The sequence below is a fragment of the Chiloscyllium punctatum genome, chromosome 11, assembly GCF_047496795.1.
Source record: "Chiloscyllium punctatum isolate Juve2018m chromosome 11, sChiPun1.3, whole genome shotgun sequence".
NCBI lineage: Eukaryota > Metazoa > Chordata > Chondrichthyes > Orectolobiformes > Hemiscylliidae > Chiloscyllium > Chiloscyllium punctatum.
Window position 1 is genome coordinate 73,937,476 of NC_092749.1, and position 13,255 is coordinate 73,950,730.

At 38.4% G+C, this 13,255-nt stretch overlaps 1 protein-coding gene across 1 annotated transcript in view; it reads left to right on the plus strand.

Moving 5' to 3' along the window:
* tiam2b (TIAM Rac1 associated GEF 2b) overlaps positions 1 to 12,923 on the plus strand; it is a 380,474-nt gene extending 367,551 nt beyond the window's left edge. The window contains 5 exon segments of the mRNA XM_072581048.1: positions 3,191 to 3,249; positions 3,383 to 3,488; positions 5,968 to 6,055; positions 10,925 to 11,082; positions 11,527 to 12,923. Of these exon segments, the coding sequence (XP_072437149.1) occupies positions 3,191 to 3,249; positions 3,383 to 3,488; positions 5,968 to 6,055; positions 10,925 to 11,082; positions 11,527 to 12,149 (1,034 nt within the window). The 3' untranslated portion in view covers positions 12,150 to 12,923.
* Positions 12,924 to 13,255: the final 332 nt, after the last annotated feature.

Consider the following 13,255-nt stretch of genomic DNA (forward strand, 5'->3'; position numbering starts at 1 on the left):
TTTTGATTTGTATAAATCGCAGGATTGTGAAGGTAGAGCCAGGAAGATGGAGTTCTTTTTTAAAAGCCTGGCCTTTCTGGATTTAACCCTGGAACAGGTGTCGGTCCTGAATGCTCCCCTAATAACCCAGGAAGTATTTGATGCAATCAGGCAGCTTCAGAGCGGTAAAGCACCTGGTCCAGATGGATTTCAGGTTGAATTCTACAAAGAGTTTACAGGAGTATTAGCTGGTTCACCTATGGACAGGTACAACCACTTATATAGTCAGGGCTGCCTGCCGCAAATATTTCTCTCATTTTCAAAAAAGGAAAGGACCCAGAAGATTATGCATCATACAGACCAATATCTTTGCTAAATGTAGATTTTAAAATTCTTTCTAAAACATTAGCATTGAGGCTAGAGAGGGTATTGCCATATATCATATTAGAGGACCAGATGGGGTTTATCAAGGGCTGTAGACCATCTAATAATATTAGAAGGGTTTTGAATGTGATTAAGTCTGTCATTAGGAAAGAATACCAGGAATAGTAGTCTCGTTGGACACTTAGAAGGCATTTGACAGGGTTGAATGGTCATACCTGTTCTATATACTGGAAAGGTTTAGCGTTGGAAAGGTATTTACTAAATGGGTCTCAATATTGTATAATGACCCCAAAGCAGCCGTGATCACCAATGGTTCAGTGTGGGTAGGGGCTGCCGTCAGGGATGTCCTCTCTCTCCATTACTATTCACACTAATAATTGAGCCACTAGCGGAAGCTATACGGGCTGATTCTAATATAACAGCCCTGGGGGTTGGCATGGGTAAACATAAAATCACCCTTTATGCAGATGATGTTCTCCTTTTTCTTAGTAATCCTTTGATGTCCGTGCCCCACCTGATCAAAGTTATTAATTTATTTAGTGCATTCTCAGGTTACAAACTTAACTTCTCAAAATCGGAGGCTATGCCGATGGGTGGTCTCGCTAGTATGTCCCACTTATTGGACAGATCTCATTTTCCCTTTCGGTGACCTCTGGAGGGTTTTTTATGTTTAGGTATTTTTACCACCCCAGTATTTGGCCAGCTGTACAAGGTCAATTTTGTGCATATACTGGAAAGAATAAGGCAGGACCTTCAACGTTGGGGGGATCTTCCAATTTCTTGGCTAGGTAGAATAGCTCTAATTAAAATGAATGTCTTGCCCTGTCTCTTATCCCCTATGAGAATGCTCCCGGTGATGCTGCCGAGGCCGGCGTTGCTCAGATTATATGGTTGGCTTGGTTCTTTCATCTGGAATCATAGATGGCCCCTCATTAAGTTAAAGAAGCTACAGCTTCCACATGCAAGGGGAGGGCTGGATTTTCCAGACTTTAGGAAGTATCAGCTGACTTCTCTATTACGCTACATAGCCGATTGTGTCTCGTCTGACCTGCAATCAATCTGGCTGGACATCGAGGCTTCTCAAGCAAAGTGACCTCTTATTTTTAGATAAGATGAAAGTCATTATGGACCATTGTAAAAATCCTATAGTATTAAACACAATTAAAGCCTGGAAGATGATGCGGCAAAACGAGGGTAATTCACATAAAACCTACCCTTTATACTCCTATAGTGAGGGCATGGGGTTTTCAACCGGATCTCGCAGATGCCACATTTAAATCCTGGAGGTACAGTGGTATCTCCTGTTTAGGGGGTCTGTTTGATGAGGGGGTATGATATCTTTTGGACAGCTGCACCAGAAATTTGGACTACCTAATGGAGACCTCTTTCGATACTTCCAAATTCGCGATTACATAAAGAAGAAGACTACGTTATTAGATAGCCTTTATAAATCAGATATGGAATGAAAAGTGTTGTGGCCAATGGGTTTACTCTCGGTCAGCATACGCTATCATTTATTACATCATGAAGTTTCGGAAGATATGGAACAATTGCTTAGAACATGGGATCAGGAATTGGGGTTGGAAATATCCACAGAAATGTGGGACGACATCTGGGAAAATGCCAGAAAAATCTCCACCTGTAATAGAACCCAAGCTATTCGGTTAAAGATACTCCATAGAATTCATATAGCACCGGAAAGATTGGAGATGCTCCTGCCTTAAATTTTGCCAATGTGTCCCAAATGTAAAATAGAGGTGGGCACTCTCACCCACTGCTTGTGGACATGTCATAAGATCTGCAAATACTGGGTCAGAGTAGCAAATGCTTTGATAGAAATCTTGGGAGCGGCAATTAGAGTAGGTCCAGTATCTCTTTTCCTGGGCTTTTCGAGTTTGCCTTCCCTGGATGTGCACGGGAGGAAATTATTCTCCATTCTCCCATATTGTGCAAAAAGAATATCTAAGTAAACTGGGTAGCTGAGGGCCCTCCAGGACTTTCGAATTGGTATAGGTTGGTCATGGAATGTATTCTGCTTGACTTCCTTACAAATATGATGCACCAAAAAACTGAATTATTCTATAAAATATGGCAGTCCTTCCTGAATTATATAGATACAGATATTTCGGCCATTCTGTCAAGGGCTTTCATCTACTTATAGTAGCAGTTCTGGCTGGTCCGGGGGCCTTTGGGGGAGGAATCCCGCATGAATACGGGTTTTATCACGACTTGATGTGAATTTGTTCCGAGCATGTACTTCACAATTTAATTACTATGTTATCTTTTTTTTCTTTTGAGTAATGTAAGGTATTTTATTATTGCTCTTGTTGGTTATAGGTTAAATTAGTGGTTAGTTGAGTTTTGTTTTGTTTTTCTTCTTTATCTCTTCTTTTTGTCTGTTAAGTTTTGGTTATTATTTATTTAATATTTAATTGTATATTAATCTTTGTATTTATGTGTGTTATTTTGTAAGTTTGTAAAAACATGTTAAATTTTCAATAAAAATATCTAAAAAAAATGCAGATTATATCTTTACATTTTACTAATCCACTCATGGACAAGAATAAAGGAAACACAATGGAAATATTTCAAAAAATCTGTTCCTTTATTTAAAATGCAGTTTTCAGAATTTTACTTTTATTTTGGTAAAGAGAAACATGGCTTTGTTCTGTTTTTATAATAAACTTCAAGATTTTGTTCACCTCTCTTTTCTAGCAACTAACATTCTGCTTAATTGTGAATGTCACTCCTACAACTCCTATTAAGCTTTATTTAAATAAACAGCCAGAAGGCTGAGATTAACCACTATGTCTTTTTCATTCCCTAGTTTTTAAGCGAGCTGTCATTCTGGTGTATAAGGAGCTCTATAAATTTAAAAAGAAAACCGTAAGTGACACATTTAACTCTTATCAATGCATACACAGTGCCTTTTTTTTGGCATGGACCTTGCCCTTCCTTGTACAAGTATTCTCTAATTGAGTTTGAATTTTTGACTACCATAATTTGCCTTCTTTCCTAGGGAACCGTACCACGCTCAGCTTACATCCTTGGTGATATCGATCAGTTTAAATTCAGATGGCTGATTCCACTGTCAGCTCTTCAGGTCAGATTGGGAAATGCTGCAGGTAATTCAATTCAGTGATTGAAATTAAATTGCAAACCTTTGATAAATTTCCCCATAAAAGACTAATTAACAAGGTGAAAGAAAGGGCAATGAGGGGACAAGTGTCAAATGGATTGCTGGCTGATTTCAACACAGTGTGTTGAACTAAGGGCTGATGGAGTTTGACTCTGATGAGTGTGAGGTAATGTGTTTAGGGAGGTCAAACAGTAAAATACATGGAATGTACTGAGGGGCATAGATGAAGTGAGACATCTTGGCGTGCAAGTGCACAGGTCCCGAAAGGTAGCAATGCAAGTAGATAAGGTTATAAAGAAGGCATATGGAATGCTCTTATTCATTGGCAGAGGTATCGAATACAAAAGTAAGGATATAAATATGAAATAAGACTCTGATGAGGGAACAACTGGAGTATTGTGTGCAGTTTTGGTCTACATAATTATTGCCCATCCCTAACTTCCCAGATGTCATTTAAGAATCAGCCACATTGCTGTTACATATACGTTTTTTAAAAAAATTGTGGTCTTGACGTTTGAGCAAGAAGGATAAAAACGTTTAGGGTCGTCCTCCCTACAGTGTTACTACTTTAAAATGCAGGTTGTATCTTTACATTTTACTAACCCACCTATGGGTAATCATAAAGGAAACACAATAGAAATATATGGACATAATTGCTCTGGAGAGAATGCACAAGATAGGGATTGTTTACATTAACAATGGATTATGGAATTAAAAGACCAAATTCTAAGTTTTCAGAAGGCACTAAATTGGGAGATTGTAAACACTGGAGAGGATTCATCAAATGATAGAATGATATTAGTAAACTGACAGAATGGGTTAATAATTGACAAATTAAGTTCACCAATAAAAGTGAGGTAGGAAGATGTGTACATTTTGTAGAAGGAATAGTGAGGTCAGAGTTTACATGTAAAGTGCAAGTTTAGGTGAGGCAGAGGAACAAAGGGATCTCAGATGTAGTTAAGCTGTCACCAAAGGTTGCACCACAGGTTAGCAATGTAAGAAAACATAAATTAAACATTAGACTTTCATTTATACAGGGATGGAATTGAAAAATGGGAAGCTATGCTAAACCTGTATCGGGACCATGGATATGTGTGTTAGGCAAGATTTGACAGGCTGGCTTTTTGTTTTAAAATAGAGAGACTAAGGGGTACCAATGGAGTTGTTTAAATCATGATAGAGTTTTGACAGAGTACATACAGAAAGCATGTTTCCTCTTGTGCAGAAGAACATGACTGTAGGCCATCAATATAAAAAAAATTCAATATAGATTTCAGAAGAACCTTCTTGACAAAAAAAAATATGGAACTCAGTTGAAGTGAATATAATAGATGTATTTAAGGGGAAGCTGAACAGCATTTTGGGGAGATTCCAATATCAGATTTAGGAGCACATCAATAGGGCAGGTTCAGGTACAATACCAACATGAACTAGTTAGGCCAAATGGCCTGTTTATTTGCTTTTGAAATTTAAAAAAATATAATCCTAGTGCCCTATTTGCATCCGTACAGTTCTGTGAAGCATTTCATGGATTTGGTTTGTTTTTGCATACTTTTTTTCCTTAAACAATGATTTGTTAGTCTCCAGTAAGATATAGTTATGGATCAAGACTGCTTTGTTCCTCTGACCTATGATAGTGAAACACAAGGAATGTCAGAAGTAACAAACATCGGTAGTAGTGGATTGATGAAGTAGTATGTGAAGGCAGTCAGTTTGGCTTTTGTATACTGTTTGCCTACATAGTTGTCAGTTTCATGATAAAAGGTAATGGTCGCTGAAAATGTGTTGCTGGAAAAGCTCAGCAGGTCAGGCAGCATTCAAGGAGCAAGAGAATCGACGTTTCGGGCATGAGCCCTTCTGCAGTCCTCACTTTCTCCCAAAAGGTAATGGTACTAATGTGTTGGCTATGGTGGATGAGAGGATTAAGACATTGAGTAAATTGGTTTTCAAAGATAGTACAAGTCAATAGAATAGTGCAATGTAAGAAGATTTTCTGACTACTTATGGTCTATTTTGCAATTACATTGAAACCAAATCTCCTCACTACAGTATTTTAAGGGGAGTGATTTAATATAAATGCACCCCACATAATCAATAAAACTTTATTTTCCACAATTAAATTTATTTTTAAGCTCTTTTGGGCCCAAATGTATGACAATACAAGCAAGCATTTTATTCTAACTGTTGAAAAGTACTCCACAGAGCTATAACTATTTTTGTAAAACAGCACAGAAATTGATTTTACCAGCAGTAATCTTCAAGAATCATTCCAATTAATTCCATGAATGTGATTTGAGTTTTCTGTAAGACCTGATTATTTCAGAGGCCATTGCAGCTTTTTAAGGGTCTTGGTTTACAGCTCTTGTTCCAGAAACTCCAGAATCAGGAAGTGGCATAAAAACATTGCAAGAGACATTTTCATTCTGCAATTGCCTTCATTAATTGTTTCTCTTTTTGTTCAGGGACAGATACCAACTGCATCTGGGAATTAATCCACACTAAATCTGAATTAGAAGGACGGCCTGAAACAATTTTTCAGTTGTGTAGCAGGTAACCTGAATACTGCCTTTCAGTATGTAAGATCACCTTCCAGAAGGGTTTTAAATATGGCTTCTTAATGCACTACATTCTACTTAACTTTTCTATGCTGTACAATGTTATTATCTTCAAAGAGTTGTATGAGTCTGTTATAACAATATCTCTTGTCCATCATTAAAAGTTTGGGAGTTAACCACTCACTAATCTACGGAACCATTAGTCCAGAGTTTCCAATAGCCAGGCATTCGTTATTCCAGAATAATGTGAGCTGTGCACAAGGTCCTGCAGAGTTCTCATTGTAGCAGACTCTGGAAAAAATTGCCCTGGAAATTGAAAATTATCCTTTATGCCTGGAGCTCCCAAAGTCTTCATTTAAATCAGAGAATTTGAAGGGTTCTGATGGAATTGAGTAAATAATTACTGAGGAAAAAATTAGATTGTTAATTCCATGGTCTAACCTAGTTCCATGGTCCATGTGTGACTATTCAACTACCCCTACACTTTCTCAGACTGTAACCAGAACCACCCACCAGCAGATATCCCATGGTGCCAGACACACTCCCTGTTTTCCCTCAGCTAGAGATGGGTCTCATTCCATACTCCCTCCTTCAGTGCTGTTGGACACACTCCCTATTTTCTGGTTCTGCCCTCTCTACCTCCTTCCCCCCCCACCCTATGCTGGAGCTGTATCCACTTTCCCAGCTCCATAGTTGACCACCACGCCCCGATGTCTTACACCCTAACCATCTGGCTTCCTATCCCTTATTCCCTGCCCAGATTGCAACCTACTTAACTGGGAACTTGTCCAACCTACTCCTACCCCTGGTCTGACCGGCACCCTACTACCTCTAAAACTAACTGATCGCTTTCCTGCTGGTGGGGTTCCTAAATGGTATCAATTGTGTTATTTTTTCACATATATATTTTCCAAGTGTTCATTCCCTTCCACTCCTTGTCCAAACTTCTGATTTACTGTTCTGCTTCTTGCCATGACCTATTTATATTTTTGTTGCTTGCCAAGTATTCTGCCTTTTGCACTTAAGCTTGAAAAGCCAATGAAGATCTGAAGTATGCTGTGAAGTCCGCTTCTCTTTTTAGGATTTCCCCCACTTGATCACTGGTCTGCCCTCATAGTTCACACTTTATCCATGTACTGTCGCTGGGCTTCAGGATCATCTTATCACTAGTCTCTAGTCCTGTGGGTCTGGTTACCTCTGCTATTATTTGAAATTTGAGGTCTGCATTCTTGAGTTAACAGCTTTCCAGAAGGAGACTGAAGTGTTGAGCAACATCATTATTACTTGAGGTGTCTGCTTTGCAGATAGCATGATTAGACATAGCTGAATCCCTGCCAAATGGACAATGATGTCATGTGATCTGACTTTTAAAGTGACAGTCTACCAAACTTGTGGACATAGTACATAGTACAATCATTTACAAAGCATTTAGGGTGTAGGTTTGGTATCCAAAGCATGCTAAGGGAGGACATACTGCTGAAGACTGAGGCTTAAGTCCAATATGGTCTACAAGCAGATGACATCGCTGCTTTCACACAAGATCAGTAGCTATTCTTAAAATGAAGAAAACTTTACCCTAACCCACAGGGAACTTTTTTTTGTGCTGAAAGTAAGCTGAATATTGTGTTCTGGGAGAAGTATCAGTAATGTGGTGTGAAGGTGAAATTCATAGGGAATGTAGTTTTCAATGTTGCATCAAAACTAACATTAAGGTTTGCATTCTGGATTTTATTAGAGTTGATCTATCCTGTGAGAATAATTATTGGGCTAAATTGTAATGGAAATGTAATTGTGTTAATAGAATACACCACTACTAATATGCAAATCAGTCATTAGCTCTCCGGATTTGAGATAAGAGCCTACAGTTGTTGTCCCCCTGCCTCTGGTTTCTTAACTCATCTTGATCTTTTCATTGAGAACTGTCAGTATGACATTGCCTGTCTTAAATTCTCTGCTCTCCACTAACTAGTCTTCCTCTGAACCTGCTAACTCTATACTATTAAGTCCAACCATAACATTGTTTGTCTGCAGGTCTGATAACATACTGCTGTTCTTGTCTGGTGTGTTGATAACTTGCAGAGGTGGAGTGCTAACTCTCTGAAATTTGTTTCTGTTCTCCTAGACTTTGGTGATAGAGCCAAACATCAAGCCATTGTTTCTTAGACTATCATTGACCCTATCTTCCTTTGGAGATGTTCCCTTCATGGTTACTGACCTTAGTCCACTCATCCTGTTCAGTCTAATTCGACCTTATTCCACAAATGCATAACAATAGGGCTGTTATTTTTAGCTGTTATTGTCCTACTGAACTGACTTTTTTTCTTCCTTTTCTTCCCTTGTTGACTCTCTTTCTATCTTGCATGTGCAATTGTTTGATGCCATACAGCATTTCACTAACTTTCAGTTTCTTGGCCGTGGCCATTTTCACTTGTCTGTCTGAGTTTTCTGCTTCATTCTTGAAAATTGGCCAAATCAGTCACCATCCAACACCGATCCATCTCTGCCTGATCATGTTCTCTCCAAGAAAATTTTCTCTTTTAAATTGACTCACTTTCTCCAAAAAAAAAGTGCTTTTCCCTCGTGATACTTTTGTTTCTTTGCGAGATTCAGACAAGTCTTTATTCCAATCCTACTCTGGTATATTGATGACTGCTCTCACTGAATCTGAAAATTGTATCAACTTAGCTTCTAATTTCCACTCCTGTCTCATCATCATTTTCAACACTTGCTTCATTTCTTTGGCTCCATTGTCTATTAATTAAAAAGCCACTGACTCCTCCAGTTAGTTCAGCTATATTTCTTTATAGCTTGCCTCCAGTAAACTTTCAGTCTCCCAGTTTCTTCTTTTCTATCATGTCTATTTTGATAATGCACAAATTCACAAGTTTTCTGTGTCATCTTCTCTCTCCACTGAAGACACTAATCTAATTAATCATTCAACTCAGTACCCTGTTCACATTTTTTTCCCATACCTGTTAATCCCTTTAGTACTAAGAACTATAATTCCTTCTTGAAAACATTCAATGTTTTAGCATCAAACATTCTTTATGGCAGAGAATTCCACAGGCTCACCACTCTCTGGGTGAATTTCCTCTCATCACGGTTCTAAATGGCCTACCCCATATCCTTAAACTGTGAACTCCCCAGTCATAGAGATGTACAGCATGGAAACAGACCCTTTGGTCCAACCCGTCCATGCTGACCAGATATCCCAACCCAATCTAGTCCCACCTGCCAGCACCCAGCCCATATCCCTCCAAACCCTTCCTATTCATATACCCATCCAGATGCATCTTAAATGTTGCAATTGTAACAGCCTCCACGACCTCCTCTGGCAGCTCATTCCATACACGTACCACCATGTGTGTGAAAAAGTTGTCCCGTAGGTCTCTTTTATGTCTTTTCCCTCTCACCTAAACCTATGCCCTCTAGTTCTGGACTCCCCGACCTGAGGGAAAAGACGTTGCCTGTTTACCCTATCCATGCCCCTCATAATTTTGTAAACCTCTATAAGGTCACCCCTCAGCCTCCAACGCTCCAGGCATTGGGACCATTCTTCCTGTGTTTACCCTGTCCAATAAGTAGCATCCTAAAGGCTGGGACATTTTTCTTTGGAACATAGGAGGTTGAGAGGTATGGATAGAGTTGATGGTAGTTATCTTTTCCCTGAGATGCGGAATTTCAAGACTAAAGACCACATTTTTAAGGTGAGAGCGGAAAGGTTTAGAAAAGACATAAGGTAATTTTTTCAGAGGGTGGTTCAAGTGTGGAATGAACTTCCTGAGGTAGTGGTGGATGCAGGTACAAGTTGCACTGTTTGAGACATTTGCATGGATATGGGCCAGGAGCAGGCAGATGGGACTAGTTTAGTTTGGCATGAACAGGTTAGACGGAAGGGGTCTGTTTCTGTGCTATGTAACTCTGACTATGATAGTTACAGGATACTTGCCTTTCTCAGTCATAGTTAAAAATCTCACAACACCAAGTTCTCATCCCACAGGTTTATTTGCAAGTACTAGATTTCAGAGTGCTGCTCCTGCAGGTAGCTGTGGAGCAGGATCATAAGACACAGAATTTATAGCAAAAGATTACAATGTCATGCAACTGAAATGATATATTGAACAGTAATCGTTTGCTATAAATTCTGTCTTATGATTCTGCACCACATCTAGCTTTTGGAGTGCTGCTTCTTCCAAACATCTTCCGAACTTCCAAATAAACCTGCTGGACTATAACCTGGTGTTGTGATTTATAATTTTGTCCACAACAATCAAATATGATGCAGCGGTACCAGTATTGATCAGTCATGGCATAAATTAAGTATGAGAGGTCATGTTGCACCTGTATAACAACTGGAATATTGTGTGCCATTCTGGTTATTATGCTCCAGGAAGGATGTGACGGAAGGGGTGCATATGATGTTGCCTGGATTGTAGCATTTCTGCTACAAAGAGACACTGAATAAGCTTTGGAGCAGAGTAGTTCGAGGACTGTAAAATGAAAGGCATCGACAAGATGAGGAGAAAGCAGCTGCTACCCTTACGCATAGTGTATAATCATAAGGGAATATAATTTTAGAGTGAAAGGTAGGTGGTTTACTGGAGACTTAGGAGAAAAAAAGTATTCATGCAGTGTGGTGATTGTCTGGAATGCACTACATAGAGGTTTCCCATCTAATTATCCTCCTATCTTTTAAAAAGTACTTGGATGAGCACTTAATGTCATAATATTCAAGGCTATGGCCCTACTGCAAATAAGTGGGTAGCACAGGTAGTAATATATTTTTGAGGCTGAAGGGTCTCTTCTGTATTATATTATTCTGATATTTTGTATATTTATGTAATAGAAATTCTTTTATTTCCAGTGATCCTGAGAGTAAAACAAACATAATTAAAGTGATACGTTCAATTCTGAGAGAGAATGTTCGCCGCAATATGACCAAGTCAGAAGTGCCATTTGAGAAACTGAATAAAGATCATATAATTCCTCTGAGAAACAGAGTGCCATCCTCTGCTAAAATTGGTAAGAAAACCAGTGCCTAGATTTCACTGTCACAAAAACTAAATTCATTTGGAATTATGTAATTGTTTATGTAATCTAATTTTTCTTGGATCAATATTTTATTTATAAATGTAACTTAATAGATTGTCAAGGCTTTATATGTGAGAGAATGACATCTGTTTGTAGGATGATATATTCAATTAACTTTTAATTATCTTTCTAGCTTTTCTTGATCCTTCTTGTCCTAATTCATTTTATCCTGTCATCTCCCTTCAAAATAGGGACTGAGTTTGCACATTAGTAATTTATACTCTTTAATGAAACCCTGGAAGAATTTCACATGAACCCCAAGTTATGTGCAGACTTAAATTACAAACCAGATGGTGTCTAAATTTTGTGTCTAACATATTCTTTTTTTTGTAATAGTTAAAACTGTTTAATATTGTGATTTGTTCTTTTCTTCAGCATCAACACGAGCATCAAAGTTGTTTAAACATTCTCCATCTTATTGGAGTCAGGATTCTGGGAGGTGTAATGCTATTGATTCTGACGAATGTAGCCTGAGCAGTGGAACACACAGTAGTGGCTGCCATACCTCAGAGAGTGGACTAGAGCACAGTAGTCTTTCGTATCCAAAGCAAGAACACAGTAGTGCAGAGGAACAACAGGAAGATGAAGTAAAAGAATCGGACATTTTGAGTGATGCTGAAGATTGCTGCAAATCAAAAGATGAGACTTTGGCAAATGAAATCAAAGAACAATTTGAAAAATTGCAAATTGATGTTGATAAAGTGGATGTAGAGCAGGCATCAAATAATAACCATCTGGATACAGAAGAGGTGGAACAAACAGATGGTCACCCCAGGCTTGTGCGAGGCCACTTCTGTCCAATCAAAAGAAAAAGTACCAGTACAAAGAAAAAAAAAGGAAGTCTGTTGCCCATGCACAAGCACAACCGATCTCTAGATAGTCAATCTGATGGGCCAAATGTTGACTTGAATTCTGTTTTGGAGAGAGAATTTAGTGTCCAAAGCCTAACTTCTGTAGTTAATGAAGACTGCTTCTATGAAAACATTGAAAGTAACTGAGAGCCTTAGACTCAGCATCTCAAATGAGTGCTGCTGTGCATAAAGTGATCAGGAATTGTAGTTAGTTTATTGTCTTGTCTTTATTTTAAATCTCCAAGTTATACTGTTCTGGTGAGTTTTCAATTTTTGGAAGTAAATATTAAGTTTGCCTTACTGCTGTCTACACTAAGACCACAGCCTCAAAACTATAGACTTAATACTTGTTTTCGTTAAAGAAAATAATTAGCATATTAGTTTTAGTTGTGTCAAAAAAATTGTTTAGTTTCTACAATACACTAATTTTGTATTGGAATTAAGGCAGGTATTGAACAGCTAAAGTAATATTTTCAGGAAAGGTTAAATTGCTTATTTTAATAAGCTATAAATCTTAATTTTATTTATGGATGGAAAATATTGGTTTACATTATAGCATCAAGATAATGGAATTTATTCCACTGTGTCTGGTTTAAGTTTTTAGAAAGCAAAGCATGGCACTGTTATGTTTGCCAAGATAAACCTCTGGTGCCCTGCCACACAGTCTCTTCATATTTAAGTTTTCAGCACTGCAGCTTTCGTAGGGGCTGCAGTAATGCACGTGCCCCTTCATGCTCACATTCTTAAGGTGTCTTTTCGCTTTGTACATAAACTTGAGGTTGTGTATATTGTAATTTTATGAAAACTGCATTGTAAAACTAGTTTTAACTGGTTATATTTTGTATCCTTTTGAATGACTACTTGACATCACAGGCTGAACAAAAACGTTGGACGTGAAATAAATATGCACGTTGTATTCCAGATGTCTGCTGTTCTATTGATGAAATTAAGAAAGTTGTCATATTGTTGCCAAAGTAGCTTGCCTCAAAGGGCTAAGTCTAATCAAACTTTTAATCAAATTTTAGAATATTTATATAAGATCAGATTAGATTAGTTACAGTGTGGAAACAGGCCCAACAAGTCCATGCCCAAGCATAACCCACCCATTCCCCTACATTTACCCCTTACCTAACACTACGGGCAATTTAGCATGGCCAATTCACCTGACCTGCACATTTTTGGACTGTGGGAGGAAACCCACGCAGACACGGGGAGAACGTGCAAACTCCACAGTCAGTCGCATGAGACGGGAA